This window comes from Amborella trichopoda, chromosome 1, assembly GCF_054954075.1.
Source record: "Amborella trichopoda isolate Santa Cruz 75 chromosome 1, AtrichopodaSantaCruz75HAP2 v2.0, whole genome shotgun sequence".
Taxonomy (NCBI): Eukaryota; Viridiplantae; Streptophyta; class Magnoliopsida; order Amborellales; family Amborellaceae; genus Amborella; species Amborella trichopoda.
Genome location: NC_142336.1, coordinates 55,062,885 through 55,082,612, shown reverse-complemented (window position 1 = coordinate 55,082,612; position 19,728 = coordinate 55,062,885). Strand labels below are relative to the sequence as shown.

General features: G+C 35.7%; 1 protein-coding gene across 1 annotated transcript; it reads right to left on the bottom strand.

Moving 5' to 3' along the window:
* Positions 1 to 1,298: 1,298 nt before the first annotated feature.
* Positions 1,299 to 12,844, bottom strand: LOC18440884 (cyclin-T1-3). Its single transcript, XM_088875085.1, has 8 exons — positions 12,732 to 12,844; positions 11,800 to 12,376; positions 11,301 to 11,382; positions 10,894 to 11,028; positions 10,164 to 10,339; positions 2,722 to 2,867; positions 2,031 to 2,102; positions 1,299 to 1,613 (listed from the first exon to the last, which is right to left on the bottom strand). The coding sequence occupies exons 2-7, from the start codon at positions 12,360 to 12,362 to the stop codon at positions 2,071 to 2,073; spliced, it is 1,134 nt and encodes a 377-aa protein (XP_088731211.1). The 5' UTR covers positions 12,363 to 12,376; positions 12,732 to 12,844; the 3' UTR covers positions 1,299 to 1,613; positions 2,031 to 2,070.
* Positions 12,845 to 19,728: the final 6,884 nt, after the last annotated feature.

The window sequence follows — 19,728 nt, the reverse complement described above, 5'->3', positions numbered from 1 at the left end:
AACTCTGGTTTTCCCATAAAAATGTTTGCACAATCGTGCTAAAGAACCAAAATATATATATATATATATATAGAAATGATCCTATAGGACCTTCTCTTACCTGTGTGTAAGACCTCAAAAGATCACTATATATACATATATATATATATATATATATATATATATATATATATATATATATATATATGATCCTATAAGACCCTCCCCCACCCATGTAAGACTCCAAAAAATCACCATTAAAATTAGTACGGATCTCTAAAAAAGTCGAATCCCCACCCATGTGTATAGGACTTCAAATGATCACCATTAAATTTGACTTCTCTAAAAAAATTATCACATAGATGTAGAACTTGACTTTTCTAGAAATCCATACCAATTTGAATGGTGATCATTTGAAATCTCACACACATGAATGTTGAAAAATCTCACAGGATCATTACTCATATATGAAAAAAATTTATATAAAGTTGCAACTTTAAAATGTATAACTACATATGCACCTCAAAAATCTATTGGAAATATTGTTTTAATGTTAAAAAACCCTCTGATTGATCATCTCGACAATGAGATGTATGACTATGGAAAAAAAAAGATTTTGAGGCCTATAAATAGTGCATCTTCCACCACATTATCTAAACCGTCCATTTTCAAAAAATTTATGTCTATAGATCTACTTGATTTTAACCATTTTTTTAGTTTAAAATTTTATAACTAGATATGAAAATAGATTTTTGAGATAATCCAAAGAATTATTTATACCAAAATTACATGTTATGATAAAATGTTATGATAAAATTTGTAAGCGCGCCTTAATTGGATTGTTTAAGGTTGCAACCTTATAGAAACCACACCCTATATATATATATATATATATGAAAAAATTTATAGAAGGCTGCAACATTAAAATGTATAATTACATATACACCTCAAAAATCTATCAAAAAAAGTTATTTTAATGTTGAAAATCCCTTCAATTGATCATCGAGATGTATGAATATGAAAAAAAAAAAAGAAAAAATTGTCCTAGAAAAAAAAAATTTTGTTGTGTGCTCGTGCCAAAGAACCCAAAAATATACTTCCTCGAAAAAAACACTTAAAAAGACCCAGTGACCGACCGCGCCACCACCCAAACCAAGTGTTCTTAAACAATTTGACCCAGGATTCCTTAAAAAGTTGTTCGAGAAAAGGTAGTGTTCATCACTGGATTGGAAGCCATCCTGTGACGAAGTCAAAGCACCTGTTTGACATCTCTAAAAAGGCCATATAGGTGACAAAACAACACAGAAGACCCACATAACTATAAAATAAGGGTACATCCAAGATTTTCATTTATAAAACTAGGGAAGTGGATGGGTCAAAAAAAGAGTTCGTACAATCACACTACTCCCCAACCTCTAAGGTTTCAGAAGGAAACAAATGTGTGTGCATGTGATAGTCATAGGATACCTGTAAGAACATTCCAACTTGTAAACCCATCCTCTTTATCCGTAGCTGGGCATCTTTAGCTAAAAGAACCAAGGCGATTTATCATTTTTCCACACAAGCCATTTTCTAGGGTCATTCTCTTCCACCTCTCAAAGCACAATCCAAAGCTTCATCAGCACCTGGTATGACTTCAAGATGAAATAACTTGCTTATGAGATGGACACTCCCACAATAAACAGCACTGGCGGAGACAATAATCAAGTAATTTAAAGAGCCAACAACAATTATTATCTTTTTGAATACACAGCATAGGCGAGTCACATGGGTATTCAAAATGTATTCACTTGTCTCAGCACTACCATCTCCAAACACAGATCATTCACTTATAATACTGTTGTACCCACTGTTTCTTTTGGTGGGGTTTTTGGTGGGGTAATTACCCATCTACATGTGCGTATTGCACCATTAACCAATGAACAAAGACTATTTACTCAGCCCCCTCTGAAACGGAATACACTTGGTGCAATCTTTAGGTCTGGGTTCCAAACTAGTACCTCAGCCCCACTCAAAAGAAGATACAAAAAGAATATGAAGACTATACTCACAGATCTTGTATGTGAGGCCAAGTGGGCCAAAATCCCACCCCTAGAAAAGCTCCATCAGCTGTTGAGAGACATCTGCAGTTCAAGTGAGTCCAAACATATATCAGCAAATCATAGCCATTATAGAGTCATGATTATGATTTGAGATATGTAATAACATTTTATGTGCATCTTTCAAAGGGTCAATGCTGCAACCATTGGCCCAAGCGCCAAAATACCTTAGAGGGAATTTTTACAACATGGAATTTTTAAATAATATTATATTCATACTGTGACAAATTCAAATAAACAAGGAAGAATGATTTTGAACTCTTAAAACCCTAGACCAGATTGTCCAACAAATGGACATTCCATAGTCATTTGTAGCGGGAATTGATTTGGAGCCTTCACATTTGAATTCCAATCCAATTTCATCTTATCGATTAAAGAGATAATGAAGTCGGTTTTTGGGAGTCTTGCAGTCCTAACAATTTCTCAAAATTAGGTCTTTAGCCCTTAGGCATATATACATATGCACATTAAAAAGACCATATAATATATATATATATATATATATATATATATATATATATAACTGGATATTAAAAAGATCCTATATGATGGCCCTTGAATAATAAATTTACATATATATTCTTTGAAAAACCATGTGTGTGTGTATTCCTATTTTAAAGAAGCATGTAGAAGAATATAATACCTTGAATAATAGATGGTGTGGTCTGGAATTCCTGCCACACGGATTGATTGGATACGAGATCCAAATTGAGGAATTTGGCAGCAAGAAACACAGCCCCAGCAGCAATATGATGGGGTTTAAACTGAAGCCATAAGGAGCTCCGAAGCCTGCAAAGTCACAATTCAATACTCGCAGGACAAGAATATCTATGCACATACATATATTTGTATGCATCATGGCAGAGAAATCGGCACAAACAAGAGAGCACTGACGATCATCTGCATCAGTTTTTTTTTCTTTTTTGAAATATCTGCATCATGGATTGACACAATACAGTAGTACAGCACATGCATGGAACTCTCCTTTCAACAAGACACATATCAAATCACATTGCTTATGTACACAAGAAGTTCATTGCTTAAACTAAATTGTATAAAATAGAAAGCTATAACACATGCTATTCTTACCAAACTAATGAACCAGCCATCCAAGATAAAATACATCCCAAGAATCTCCTGCTGACACTCTGGAAGACCGTAAAAGCAATAGCGTGCATGTATCTTCATCTCTATCAAATACCATCCAGAAACCCTGCAGATCAAATTGTCCTATGCATGACACATGCTCATGCATGTGGTTCATGCTGTTCATGGTTTGCATAACAGAGTTCAAATACTTAAGATTAAGGGTTTATGTTTGATTTAATTGTAATTTGTTTCAAAGTACTTAACAATTTGCAATCCTAGATATTTGAAGGAAGATTGTCGGAATCTTCCATTTTTCGGGGCTTTAGATGCGGCAATTGGGCACATCTTTCTTACAATGTATGAGATTGACATTTCAGGTCGAAAGGCATACATGATGGTGTGGATGTGTATAAGCATGCAAAGTGCACGCACATGCCCTTTTTTTTTTCAATTTATAAATGTGTGTGTGTGTGTTTTTATCTTTGTAGGGGGAGCCGGGGCTAGGGGGAGAGAGAGAGAGAGAAGCAAAACCAAAGAGACAAGAGAGAGAGAGAAGCGAAACAAGAGAGAGAGAGAACCTTATATATATATAACTTATATATATATAAATTTATATATATAAATTTACATATATATTCTTTGAAAGACCACCTACAATAAGGTTAGCAGAGACAGATCATTGTTAAAACAAGAAACGTGACATACAATTTTCCTGTTCTTTGGTTTGTTGGGTGCAAGGATGGGGGCAGGTTTAGCTTGGTTTGCATAAGGCACAAACTTCAAGGTTCAAACCCTTTAACCTTGATTTACACAATGTGTCCCAAACTCCCACAACAGGACCAAGGCCATGGCATTGATATAGGATTGAGATTGTCTAAACTGATAATAAAGCAAACGGAATAAAAGACAAAAACCAAATTCAAGTAAATCATGAGGATGCAAGAGTTGATTTTGATATGTTGTCCATAGACATCAGTAAAATCAGGGGCTCTATTATCATGTGCCATGACAACATCGATAGGCTGCAGATTAACAAGAAGGGGCAAATTTGAAGTTTACAAAGCAAGAGAAGTTTTAAAAATAAGTAACAAATTAAGTCAACTTTAAAAATAAAACTTTTCAGGCTCGGGGTAACATACTATAACCACCCTTTTGAAATATACTTAAAATCTATAGCATTTAGTTTGGAAAACGCCTTCTATAGTAATTGATGGAAAGAGCAGCCTCCATGAACAGCAGTATAAAAATCCATCAGCCAAAAAATTCCTACACACAAGCGCATTATTCTCTTGAAGATCCTGCAATTCATATGTCATCCAAAGTAAGTGCATGCATTATGATAGTTACCTAAAAACCAATGTAAGAACTTCTGTACAATCTGGCCTTGCTCAAGTTGAGAAATAAAATCTTTGAAGGGATCCAACTCCAAAAGATCGCATACTTTTTTTGTTCGATCACTCCAAAAAATTGTTTCCAATACCACATACATGCAAGGAAAAATGCACTCCAGATATATGGAGCATACTCATTTGCAGCTACTTGAAAAAAGTAGAAAAAAAAGGATGAAATATCTGGAGAAGAAATCAGTGCATGTATATCAGAATGGGGAAGCTTGTGAAAGCTAGAAATAGATTTCAGAGAGTCTACGACCGTTCTGAGGAAAGGGTTAGAAGAGATGTTTTAATATCTATGCCCAAGAGGGATCTTAATAAAACCGGAACGAGTTGATGAGCATTTGGAAATGGTTACGAAGGATAAAAACAAGAGGAAAGAATATTGCGTAGTATGGAGCAAACATTCTTCTAGTACTTTCTCGGTTAAGTCAATGCATGAGAAGTATTGCGGCCCAAAGTACCTGAGAAGTATTGCGGCCCAAAGTACCTGAGAAGTATTGCGGCCCAAAGTACCTGGAGTAATCTAGCAAACTAAGCCCCCTGAAGGGCAATGTCTTTCAGCCAAAGGAAGTACTTGCATTGAAAAGTATGCAGGTTGGAGTCTGAAGTACATCAGTTTTGTTCACAAAATTTTAGAAAAAAAGCCAAATGTTCATGAAATTTTACAAAAATAGGGAAAAGGAAAAATGCATATTAAAGGTCCACACTTATGTTCAAAAACTTGAACTAGGGGACCAACTTGGCCATTGCCAAAACCGAGTCAAACAGTCAACTTAAACACTCCAACCCAGAAGAACGCAAGTGAGTTTTTCAGAGAACTTGTGCAAAAAGGGCAAAAAAAAAGCAAAAAAAAAACAGAAAGAGAGAGGGAGGGAGGGAAAGAGAGAGAGAGAGAGAGAGAGAGAGAGAGAGAGAGAGATGTCTACACAGGGATTCAATCCCATCACATTACCTTATCATACAGAAATCCTACCATATTGAAGACACCTTTTTATATGCCAAAAATAGCATAGAAACTGAAATATGAGCAAATTATCAGATACATCCTGAGTTTTTCATTTTTAAACTTATTACTGAAGAAGTCAAATTTACTTGGGCAAGTTTTCTGACTGAACAAGTTTTTGTTCCTGATGTATGCGCACACCTTATGCACTACCCAGAACATCTTTGTAAGTGTTACAGCTTATGATTTATGGTATTGTAATATACACACTACAATACATCACAATAATGTGTAATCAGGAAACTCAGAGGTTCCCGATGCAGATCAACCAGAACAAGCTAACAAGCTTGGTTTGGGACATAAAACACCAAGAGAAATGTTAATATTTTACAAACGCATCTAAAGTTTAGTGAGTTTAGTGTATTTTTAGTTGCTGAATCAATGGGTGATATTCTTTTCTTTTTTTTAAATAAATGATTAAAACAGAAAACTATGCCCAATTTTTGTAAGTAACAAGAAACCAAAAAGTATAAAGGATGAGGTACGAATTTTTAGCTACTGACTTGCATTAGGGTGGGGCTGTACAATAAACGTGCAGTCTAGCGAAAGAGAATGTAGGGAGCTGGGTCACCACAAGGGATGGATGGCTCATGCCTTCCCTCACCAAGGCGCCGACTGTAGAGTTAGCTTCACGTCATGTGTGTCGGAAGGAAACCGAGATTTTTCCACACAAATGAAACAATTGTTCATAAATGATTTTTGAACCTTCACGAGCAGGAAGTGGACTTGGTAGTCCATGAGATGGCACTGAGGGAGTCGCCTTTGATTAGGATGGAAGAGCCCCAATTTCCGTTGAATAATTGCATTCTGATATACAGGTTCTTTGATTCAGAAAAGGATGCATCAGCAGTATCAACAGGATAAGAGAAGGTAAGAAGAATCTCACTTTATGGGTTCTAAACAGGCGTCCTGTTAAGGCAGGAAACCCAGAGGTTCTCGACAGAAAAAAAAACAAAAGTTATAGTTTGATGAAGCCTGGTCCAGGTGGCAGCACAAAGGAGGATCTTGGGATCGAAGGTAGGGAGGATTGGATTAATAGTGGGTATATTCTTTCAGTAAGGAGGCCCACAACGCTATGGTAGATCTAGTTTGATGTATGAGATTTGGTGATGCGGATCGACAACAACTCAAAACATGCGTCAATTACACTTGAGCCAGATGAACCACATGACAATCTGGATGATGAACCGGCAGATATAAGACCTGACTTGGAAGGGGTAGGGAATAGTGATATTTTAATAGGTTTTCCCACAGATTGTGAAGTGATCCAATCGTGGTGCTGTGTATGAAAAGAGGAGAGCTGGGCTCCTTGGGCAAGCTGCACATAGCATATTTATTGTCCAATTGGAACGCCTCTGTACTCAGTGAGTGGATATGGCCTTCTTCCCAAATGAAGGCATGGACCTCGAGGAGTGCAGGAGGAAACCATGGATGGTAGCATGAACAAGGGCAGCAGGGCTAATAGAAGGCCACCATGAAGATGCCTCTTGAGTTGGGGGCCCGAGTGAACTTTTCAGGACCAGACAAGGGCATAAAGTAAATGTTAAGTGACGTCACATAGGGAAACGAATTCTGATGTCTCACTTCCATTGAGGTCTACCCGAAGGATGACGGTCCAAACAACGTGACTGCACAACTGTTCGACATGGTTGTCAAATGTGGCTTCCCTCTTATATCCATGTTTCAGAGCCCTGAAAAAAGTTCAAGTGGCTGCTGTCCCAACCACAAGCGCCTCCAAAACCTGGTGTTCTTCCCTGATTTGCCAATGAAGTACAACAAACTATAAAAAAGGGTGTTAGTTTGGCAAATGGACTTCTCCTGGATGCTCTCGCAATTAACAGCCCAAGCCATGCTGAATCTTCCATTCCATGTCTATGATGGATCATTGAACGTTATATTGGCCCCTGGTTTGTAACACAAGCACCAACTCTGCTTCCCGAGGAGGATTATGTAGTCCCCTGGAGTGTCAGATACTGAGAACCATTGCTTTATTTGGCATAGAGACTTCATACCATTTCACTAGGTGATATCTGCGAGAGCCATTCATGCCATTCCAGAGAAAGTCTCTCACGAGAGGTTCCAACTTGTTAACGATGCTCAACTGCACACGAAATAGGGACATCTGGAAGACCGGTGGATATGTTAAGGTGGACTTGTTCAGGGTCACATGGCCGCCCAAGGAGAGAGTGGTATTTCCAGGATATGCCAATCTCCTCTTGCAGTTTTCGGTGATACCAATCCACTTGGCTTTCTTTGGTTTGCCAATGCAAAGTAGCAAGTCAAACATACTTGTTTGGAAGTGAGCGGGCGCCGCATCATCCTCTGTACCAGTGTTAGAATGCCATGGGGTGAATTTGGTCATCTTGCCTCAAGGGGAGGTTTGCAGATATTACTAAATGTCCACTTTCAATAAAGAAATAAAAGGAAGTGTTCTAAACATTTCCAAAATGTTTGTTCTAGTTGGTTATATAGCATCAAAAGTCCAAATAGTTGCACATAAGCAACAAAAGAACATCTAATCTATTGCTTTTATGTGCTACAGTGAATTAATCCATAAGTTTATTCCTTCGGCTCAATTAAATATGTTATTAATTAAGAAAAGATAATAACCCCCCAGTCAAACTATGCAATACATGCCCATTGGCATACAAATGCAGACAGGATTTTTTCTTTTTCTTTTTTGCGGGGTGGGAGAGGGATTGGTTAGGGAGAAGGCAATGTTACAGGTCAAAATATTTCCTGACAAGTAACACCTGCAATAAGTTAATAGAAATGATATTTTCAAATGTGTTCACAAAATAGCCCCTCCCACAGTAACGGCCATACATAAGATATTAGAATGTGATGAATGGCCCAGGTTGAATTTATTCATCAATTTTATAGCATCCGCCCCTTCAAATACATGCAACTGGAAGTTGCAGAGATACTAAGAATCAGATCCCAGTTTACTAAAGCCCATAACATACTTTAGCAGCCACCTCCAAGTTCTTCAGCCTAAAATCATCAATTGCAAACTCTATGTAGGCCTTGCTGGTTTCCAACAAGAACCTCCAGGATAGTTCACAGACAGCAACCAATACTAGTCTGCACAGCTATCAAAATGCAGCTATTAGCAGGCCATTGATTGCCAGCAATTAACGATAAGGTACTATAAAGCTGGACTCTATATCCAAGACTATCGGATGTAACTATGGAACTGAGATGGTGAACCCAATTGATCAGACACTAGAATATGTATGGCCCACAAGAAGTAGGGTCAAACATCTAAAAACACATTTTCAATACCTCTGAGTGGTCATTCTCAACCTTAACCACTAACTCTCAAATAGCTTATACATGTAAGTGACCCACATGACTGTGTGTTCACAAACAGACGCCGAGAGAAAACAAGTGTCACTACTGACACACCAACGCGTGCTCTATGATTAGTTGATTACTGCTTGAAGCATGGCTTGCAAGCCACAACAGGACTTGCAAAGCCCTTAGAAATCCTTTTGATAGGTAACCGACTTCAGACTAATGTCCATCTGTTTCAACGACCATTTCTCAAGACCCAAGAAGTGATTCTCCACAGATAACTAAAGATGAGTAATCAATACTGAGGACTCAGTAATTATTGATAACCTGTCATCAGTGACCCATAAGGGGGTTGAGAAATAATAGTTAATACAGAGAGATCATCTGTTTCATGGCCACATGAAAGCCATATGACAACGCTTCCCTAAGATATCCCAAGACCAGTAATAACGGCCTAATGGCTTCTTCATCAGGTGGAAATTGGATGTACATCTTGTCCGCTGTGGGTCCGAATTGTTTTTTATGGGTCAGCTAGCGGGGATTCGAACCATGGACACTGTCACATGAGGCTTAGGCTCATTGCTTTCGCGACGCCTTCACAGGCGTTCGCCTTAGCCTTTTCTACAGTTGTGCAAGGCTTGGTCACATCAGTTGGGCTCTACCACTAGGTACATACATAAATAACTTGGTGCATGATAAAAATCAGGCTGCTTTCATACATCCTGGAACCACCAGCGTCATTTTGCAAAACCTGTTTAAGGAAAAGAAAACTCAAGTATAATCAAACATACTTCAAAATATGGAATATAAAATATGTCTGTCCTCCTAAAAGAAGAAAAGGTCAAATCAAACTGGATATGATATAGGTGAAACCATCTATCATCCAACAAAAATATCAAAACTGATTGGTTTAATATGGTCAAACGAAACAAACTTAAGCAGGAGTGGATTGAGAAATATATTCATGCCATTCCTAGACAAAGATGCATAGAAAAGAGAAAAGACCAGCATATGCATCTTCATAATAAGAAATCAAATGTAATCAGCTTACCAGAAAGAAGAAACAAATATCAGAAGAACCAAAGCAGAGCACAGGTAAAACAAAGAACATACTCGATTACAATACGTTAAGTAAAAAATCGCTAAAATGATATAGACATCTTGCAGACAATCCTAGAACATTAGAGAATACCAAGTCATGATGAAAGGTGATACTGTTCAATCCACTCATCAAATTAAAACTGCTTTGTTGCACTAAATTACATTAAAAAGTCATCGGATGAATGCCATAATGGAGCTTACCCTTCATTGACCAAGTTCCATGCCAGATTTACAAGAACACTTTGAGATAATCCTAACTTGCTAAGGACTGTGGTGAGTGGAATGTAAGGATGTTGAACAGTGAGTTCAAAATCCAGAGTTGTCAGAATCATTTGCTCCGCCTCTATGACCCGCTCCCTATATTTCTCGAACCAGTCCTGCTCACAACAAAAATAACACAGATGGATAAACAATGCACGATCCAACACAAATCTAGTTTGTTCAATAGACTAACAAAAGAATTTTTTTTTTTTTGGGGGGGTGGGTTGGGGGGCGGTGCAAACTAAAATACAAGTATACCATACTCCAATAGACCACAAAAAACATAGCCGATTGGGTTCATCATCATCCAATTAACGGGATGGATGTGGTGTGTGTTTGTGAGAGACAGGGAGAGACAGAGGGAGAGAGACAGAGGGAGTGGGATGCAACATAATAGGATGCGGTCTCAATGGTGGACTACACACCCCTCATCACTTACAATCATTTCATCAGATGGTGATGAAACTCCATTTTTCCACAGACTGATGGCTAAGAATATTTCCTCAAAAATACAAAGAAGTTATACTTAAAATTAACAGAATCATAATATAATCCTTTTGTAATCTTAATTCTCATCATCATATGTAATGTTTGTACTCCTACTTGCAGTCACATAATAGGTGAAGAAAATCACCTGGGTCAGGAAAAGAAACAGTCTATGAATACTCACAACAGGCAGCAAATGAGGAAAGAACGCTAGGTCATGCTTGTGGCAAATTTCACAAGATGCTCTGATCACAGAATTCAACGGGCGAGGTGTCTCCTCCGACTTAGCCGCAAGAAAGAGAGATGCTGTAGCGACCAACTGCAAAAGCAAAATTGGGATGCAATGAAAAACTTAGAACGTAGCATGAAAAAACTTATTCATGCATCTTCTTTTCTTCCCCGTTTTGGTGTAAGAGGAATTTGAGTAGGCCCTAGGGGAACGGAAGAAGAATTTGATAACATTAAGCTAATTCAGAACAACCCAGGAGCACATAAATAGCAGAAATGATCACAAAGCACAGTAGTCTTAAACGGATTCCAGCATGTAGAACTACTAGATGAATCAAAATAAGGAGAGAGACTACTACTCACAAATCTATCATGGTATGCATGAGATCGGCGAACAAAAAAGCGGTGGCAAAGGACAATAGCAGTTGCAATTGTAGTTTGTGGCCTGAAAAACCAACAAGTACTTCTTATAAGGAAGAAATAAATTCAATCACCAAGCCCAAAATATAATACAACTCGAAATCCATAATGCATTTTATACCTTTCATACATGACATGAAACCCCAAGCTTGTATTTACCAATGAAATGGACTAATACAGAGAGAAGCAACATGAACAGATAATATAAAGCTGAGAACATAGATTAGGCTTGAAAACATCAGAATCAAATAGTCCAATGAGAATAAGTCAAGGATAAATAATGAAATAATGACCAACAAAAAAAAAAAAGGGGGGAAAGAATGTGTAAATCAGGTAATTCTCAGATGTAATTAGTTATACAGTCATATTCTTCTTCCTCCTAAACGAGAAAAATGATTGTATGAAAAGATGACATCTACAAATACACTTTTGAAATACTTACAGTTCCAGCGTCATTCCAAGGTTTTGGAGGAAGGCACAGTATGAATATCGCAGATGCGTTTCTTTACGCAAATCTATTCCATCCTTCCTTGAAGGTGAACACCTCTCTATCTCATCCCTTGACATAAAAAACTCCGATGCTTCATAAACACTATTGGGAGAGACCCCATCTTCATTTACTCCTGTACAATCCCTCAAATAACTTTGTTGGGAATAATTATAATACTGATGGTTGCTGGTAGACAGGTTATTGAACAAGTTCAAATCGGATCGACAAGCTGCGACAGAATTGTCATTGAAATAAAATGGTTGGTAACATCTCCCCTGATTTTCCCACAAACTGGAAGAAAAACTATTCTTGGTGGCCATGGAAGTTTCAGTGGCCATGGATTTTCTTCTTTTCATGGCGGGCAAAGTATCGATATCAGGACCATGAGAAGTTAGGTCAACAATATTGCTGTAATTCCTTGTTGGGGCACCAGATCTCTCATATGACGATGAAGTTGACCTGTGATTTTGGTACCCACCTTGAGTTGGTAAATGTCGATTTTGTGTAAAAGCCATGACTTTCCTGTAACCTGTTATCAAGATTCAAAATTTCTAATTAGGGTACATGTTCAAGGCCCGCAATTGAAGAACTAAACAACAAAGATTGCGTAAAAAAAAGTCATGAGTTTCTGATGCCTAAAATCCAGAGTCTATGTTGGGCCAATGTTCAGGTATATAAATAGAGAGAACAAAATGACCGCGGCACAATTAAATAAATAATCAACAAGAATCAAGAGAAAAGCATCAACACAGATAAATTGCATTCAAGATCTCTATAAAGCAAAGAAAAAGCTTCAAAAGGACATAAGAAATAACTGAATCTCTGGAAAAACAGAAAAGGGAACATAATCAGAGAACTCAATCACTTTAGGCAGTGTGGATTACCTAAATGAATATGAATGGTTGATCCCTTCAAACTGCAATTCAAATTCCAATATCTACACAACTCAACACATCGCTGAACCCAATTACTACCTCTTTTGTACAGGAATAAGATCTCAAACCCTAAAAGGAAGCAGTTTGCCCAGTTCAAGCAAAACCCTAATTTCCAAATCCAGCTAATAATCAAATTGTCAAAGAAAAGATCAAGAAATGGATACCAAACAGATCGGTTCCTCCAAAACAACGCAATTTCATGACAAATCCATTCGCAATTTTTTCATGCAGTCGTAATTGCAAGCAATATCCGAAAAACCTAAAATAACTCCTCTCTCGCTCTAAACCTCTGGAAATTTCCGAGAAACTAGAGATAGAAACAGCGGTGCAAAAGACATGAGGAAACAACAACCGTCGATAAACGACGATGAGAGAGAAAAATAACAAAACCCAGAGAGTCCAGAACGTCGACCCAAAAGAAGACTAGGTAGACAGACAAAATAGAGGAGAATTGATATGCGTTTAGATTTAAGAATTAGAAAAAACACAGAAAATGAGAGTCACAGGAGATTTGATATAAAGAAAACCCAAACGGAACTTTCTCTCTCTTCAAGTCCTGGTTTTGATTTGGGGATTTTTTTGCCATCCGTGGTTTTCGGCTCTGGGCAAAAGCGATGCGAATTATGGGGACTCTTTTTCACGTTTTGTTCAGGAGTTAGAGAGAGAGAGAGGGAACGAGATTTTCGTGTCAGTTGGGCTGCGTCGGCTTAGAGAGAGAAAGGAAGTGTTGAGGTCATTCCATACGGGATACGGCCAAAGTGTCCCTGGAAAGACTTTTGCTCACGGTATGTTCCTCCGCGGGTCTAGCGCATGTAGCATGCTTCCGCCGGATCATATTGTACACTAACTTCTTTTTAAGTAAACCTTTAAAAGTATTTAACTTTCCTTTTGATTCAAGGTGGTCACAATTAATCTTGTATTTATTTTATGGGTGCGGTTTTTATATGGTTGCAATCTTAAACAATCCAATTAAGGTGTACCTTAAAAATTTATCATAATATGTAATTTTGTTGTAAAAAATTCTTAGTATTATCTTAAAATCTATTTTCATACCTACTTAAAAAAATTTCAATTCTAAAAATGATTAAAATCAAGTATATCTATAAATATATGAAAATCTTGAAAATAGACGGTCTAAATAATGTGTTGCAAGATGCATTATTTTTTAGATTCAAAAACTTTTTTTTTTCATATTCATAGATCTCAATATCGATATGTTTGATTCAAGTGCTTTTTCAACATTAAAACAATAGATTTTCAAGGTGCATCTATGATTCTACATTTTAAGATTGCAATTTTATATAAACTTTTCCCTTATTTCATTGACTATACATAAATTTAAAAAAAAAAAAAAATTGAACTTTTGTGACACACCCAAGTAATGAGATTTCACATTTGATAATTATAAATAATTGTGATATCAAAGGTAAAGGATCTCATTGTATATAATCATTCTAACTAATATTTTTTAATAACAAATTACAAGTACCTAGGAGACTTTGTTATCTTGAATTTTGGGATCTATCTTAAAAGAAAAAGGGATTTTAGGTTTTGAAACACTTAAATCTTGTCTCCAAAAGTTCGATGATCCTCTTCAATTTAGATATTGCTCTTTTAAGCACAGAAATAAATAGTTTTAGGTTGGTTGTTAAGTTAAGAGGTTATATCAACTGTTTCTAAATCTTGTTAGGTGGGTGGATCTTCCTCCCTATATATCCATGTCGAATTGTTGGATTGTCAATCTAAAACAGTTTGGATAGGTATGAATCGGCGATCCTAAAATATAGTATGAAATATAATAAAATAAAATTAAAATAGAGATTCATAACGTGGGTATGAATTCATAGGGACTTAAAACACACTAGATAAGCTAAAAAATATAAATAAATAAATAAAAAGAAAATTGGAAAGGGTGTTTAAGGAGGAAAATTTTGACGGGGACGTACCTTCTTAGAACTGGCTTCCCGGCCAATTCCTAGTCCTGATCCACAATTCCTTATCTGAATCTTAGGGTTTTGAAATGCTAGTCCTATACTTCAAATTTGGAGCTTCGAAATTACCTCAGCTTAAATTTTACGGCGAGAGCAATGAACATTAGTGCTCCTATAGGAGCAAAAAAACCATTTCACCTCTCCCCTCTTAGGCAAATTTCTCTGGGTCTCCCTAATCAAACTCTCTCTTAAAAATATCTCTCTCTCTTCTATGCCTCTTGGTCAAATTCGTTTTCTAAAATCTCTCTCTTTATCTCCTTTCGATGCCTCTTGGTCAAATTCTCTCCCTAAAACTTCTCTCTCTTCTATGCCTCTTTGTAAAATTCTCTCACCAAAATCTCTCTCATTCATGAAATTCATTCTCCAAAATCTCTCATTCATGAAATCTTTTGACCTACAAATCTGTCCCGAATTTCTTTCTTTGATAAATAAGGACTCTTTTCAATGCCTCTTAGTCAAATTCTCTCTCTTCTATGCTTCTTAGTGAAATGTCTCTCTCCAAAATGTCTCTCTCTTCTATGCCTCTTAGTGAAATTCTCTCTCAAAAATCTCTCTCATTCATGAAATTCTCACTCCAAAATCTCTCTCATGAAATCTTTGGACCTACAAATCTCTCCCGAAATTCTCTCCCATCGATGAAATCTTTTGACCTACAAAGCTGTCCCGATTTTTCTTTGATAAATAAGGAAAAATGAAGGGTCGTACAAGCTAGACTCCGCGTAAAGCGCAATTGGCCTAGCTAATATTCTTTTTTAAAAAATAGTTTATGTAAGATTTCAACTTTCTATCTCAAAAACAAGGTGCCCCGGGAAAAAAAATATCGTTATGAAGTTGGAACCTCAAGATATGTGGATACGGACAAAAGGATAATTTCAAATATTAAAAATAGTATATATTTGAAAATGTGCAATCGAAATTTTATGTGATGCCATTCCAATGAAGTTGAAGGGCAATAGTTATGCTATCATCTTTGCTTTATGAGGCGGAATGATCTGGGAGAAAAAATAGCATACCTATAAAACAAGTGTAGAGGAGATACGGATGTTGAGATGGAAGAGTAGTAATACAATAAGGGATAAATTTTAAAATAAATAATTTGAAAATATTTAGGGGTGGTACCAATAGGCGATAAGATAGACTTATGTGTGCTGGTCATGTGTGGCGTAGACCCAATACAACACATGTTCGGAGGTATGAGTTAGTTCAATTGAAACGCTAAAAAAAGCGCAAGGCAAATCTAAAAGGACATAATTAGAAGTAGTGAGAAAATATAAAGCATAATAGCATACCAGAACTCGTATAGCCGACTCCAATTAGTTGAAAAAAATCTTCGATGATGATGATAATAATAAAAATTAATTATTTTTGTAACAAACTATCTTATCTATTTTCAAAATTTTTTCAAGTGTTTATAAATATGCTCGATCTGCGTTGTTTTTAAAATTGTAAGTTTCATAATCGGGGTTGAATATGAATTCTCATGCCAATATAAATTTTCCAACACTAAAACATCTTTTTGTAAAATTTAAAGGTGCACGTTACTTGTATATTATACAATGGAGACCTTCTACAAAACTCGTCCTATTTTCACACTGCCATAAAAGGTAATTGCTTGTTACTTAGGTTGCTTATTTCTACATTATACTTCCCTTTTTATTCCTTTATGTAAGTTTTCCCATTATACCTTTCTCAAACTTTGGATAATCAAATGAGAAAAACTGCAATCTTTATTTCAAATAACTTTCATGCAAAAACCACGTGCTAAACACGCAATCTCGTTTTCTAACATTTAGAGATTGCATGAAATTCTAGTTTATGATATTTATTTTATTTTATATTACATAACAATAAAAAGTCTATTATGTTTAATTAATTTATGACATGATAAAATAATTGGATTTTGAACAAGTCTTAAAATAATTTTCCATTTACAGCATCTAACTATGACAATTTTAAGATTTTAATTTCTGAATATTTTTAATTTAAAAATAATAATACCAGTTCAAAATAAGAGGATTGAACATTTCAATAAACTTTTAAAAGAAATGGGAGTTTTACTTTACCTACCATTTTGAGGAGGGGAACCTAGAAGCTCATTGGAGTTAGCTATTGAGATAGATTAATTGAATGTGACCATAAACAAAGTTTGATAGCGAGATAAAAGGACAAGCTGAATCTAGGAATTAAATATGGGTCGGAGTCTATACTTTTCCTAATGTATTGTAGTTCTATACTTCTCTTTATATAGCCATCAGATCTGAATGAACGACTGAGATGGATCCAATTACAATGTCAGGCCTCTACATTATTTTATTTTAATTTTTTTCTACAAAAAATTTTGACACCAAATTTGGCCGTCCACTCCTCTCTTAAGCTCGTACTTGCAAAAATATTGTATATATATATATATATGGGAGTCACTGCTGTATGCCCATACACGAATGGTCCAGATTGAATCTGGGTCATTTTATGGCCAATCTGATGCTCACAGATGTCTGATAGTGTTTGAACTTTTTTTCTTTTATACAAATCCAAATCACTTGAATTTTTAGGCGTGTGTTATTCTTATCAAGACGCATATAATAAAAATATAAAAAAATAATAATTGGTGAAAAAAATGACCAAAATACCCCGCAAAAATTTTGGGGGGTATTTTGATCAATTTATTTCATGTAATTTTTTTTTTGATATTTTTTCGTAGATTCGCCTATTTTTTAAGAACACATGCTTAAAATTTTAAGTGATTTGGATCTGTAAAAAGAAAAAAAAAAAAAGTAAAATTCAAACATTATCGGACATTTGTGATCCGCCCAGATTCAATTTGGGCCGTGGGCGTTTACTATAGCAGTACGCACCTGGACGCACATCATCTTTTCCTTATATATATATATATATATATATATATATATATATATATATATATATATATATATATATATATATATATATATATATATATATATATATATATATATATATATATATATATATATATATATATATATATATATATATTATTGATAAACATAGTAACTAAAATACCCCTAAAAGTTTCAGGGGTATTTTGGTTATTTTATTTTATTGAAAATATTTTTTTATAATTGTTTTAGGTGTACCCCATTGTGATGATAACACATACCAAATTTTATATTTGTATAATTTGTAGAATAAAAACAAAAAATAAAATACTCTGAAGCGTTGGATATTGGTCAAACGGTCAGTAGCTTATTTAATAATGTGCTATGAGCTAAAAATTGAGAGAAAATACGAGGAGAAAATTATTATAGAAATTCTAAATGTATACTTGTTCTTGTAGAGAGATATTTCAAGAGCCATATAGAAATAAATGTATTGAAAATAGATTCAAAATACTTTTTTAAGAAAATTACAAGTGATCTTGAAGACTAGACTTTCTATGCAAGTTACCCCCAACCAAAAATTTTTCCAATTTTTTACTCTAAAATATATTTTTCTAGAAAATACCCCCAACCCAAAAAATATAAAAAATATCTAAACTACCCTCCCTGGTTTTTACCCATGCTTCTCTCTACTCTTTCCCACGAAAAGACGGTCCGACGTATTCTTAGGGCGGTCCTGCAGTGTAACGTCAGTTCAATAAATAACAGTGGCAGTCCGACAACAAGCTCATGCAGTTTGACGCTGCCAAAGAGCGGTCTGACAATAGACCCATGCGGTCCGATAATAAGTCCATGAGGTCCGGCAACATACCTAAAGTGCGGTCCGACAACAAGCTCAAAGTGAGGTCCGATAATGTCAAAGAGAGGTCCAGTACCTTTTTTAGTTTCACGGGGTCTGGCAATGTCAAAGAGCAGTCCGGCCGCCCATGTAAGCCCATGTGAAGGTCCGGCCAAAATTACATATTTATGTACAAAAAATTATATTTTCATCCAAAAAATATACAATTTTTTACTTTGGGGGTATTTGTTAGAAAAATGTATATTGGGGAAAAAAGTGAGAAAAACAAGTTTGATTGAGGCTAATTTACATTAAAAAAATCTAGTCTTGAGAGTTATTTGTAATTTCCCTATATTTTTTTATTTATTCTCTCTATGTAATATTGATGCATACTCTCTCCAATAATGCCCTCTAATTCAAGGAAAAAATTTGTATAAGGATGCTACCTTATAATGTAGAACAACGGATGCCCCTCAAAAATCTATCGAAAACGGTAGTTTTAATGTTGAAAAACCCTTTGATTGATCATCTCGATATAGAGATGTATGACTATGAAAAATAAAAAGATTTTAAATCTCAGAAATAGTGCATTTGATAACATATTATCTGCACCGTCCATTTTCAAGACTTTCATATGTTATAGATCTACTGGATTGTAACTATTTTTTAAATTTAAAATTTTATAATTAGATATAAAAATGGACTTTGAGATAATCCTAATAACATTTTACATCAAAATTATATGGATAAAATTTGAAGGCCACCGTACCTTCCATATGCCAACTGCACCCCTAATTCAATGCGCCATGCTCACACGTTTTCTGCGTTTTGTCACAAAAAAACAGTGTTGTTGATAACCATTTGAGAGGTGGACCACGCGAATAAACTAAAGAACACGACAGATCTATTTCTCTCTCTCTCCAACCAATCTCCATCATTCATGGTCAAAAGGACAGTGACCGTGAAAAGGGTAGAGACGGGTGGCAATGGATTCGAGATTGACCTCAGACCCAATAGGTAGACCCGATTCCGATTTAGGTATGGGTTTAAAAATTGGACAGGTAGATTGGGTCTGGGTCCAAAACTTGGTTCCGAAACACTGTTTATATTCGGGTTTAGGTCCAGCAATAATTATTGGGTCTCAATATATAAAATATAAAGGAAAAAGTTTATATAAAGTTCCAACATTAAAATGTAGAAATAAAGATGCACCTAAACATCCATCTAAAAAAGTTGTTTTGAAAGACCCTCTAATTGAT

Excerpts from the sequence above, each read along its gene's own strand:
- LOC18440884 (XM_088875085.1), bottom strand. The coding sequence starts at position 12,362 with ATGGCTTTTACACAAAATCGACATTTACCAACTCAAGGTGGGTACCAA. Across the intron at positions 11,029-11,300 it reads ATGCATACCATGATAGATTT|TTGGTCGCTACAGCATCTCT; the intron begins GTGAGTAGTAGT and ends TTGCTTTTGCAG. Across the intron at positions 10,340-10,893 it reads TTCCTCATTTGCTGCCTGTT|GACTGGTTCGAGAAATATAG; the intron begins GTGAGTATTCAT and ends TGTTGTGAGCAG.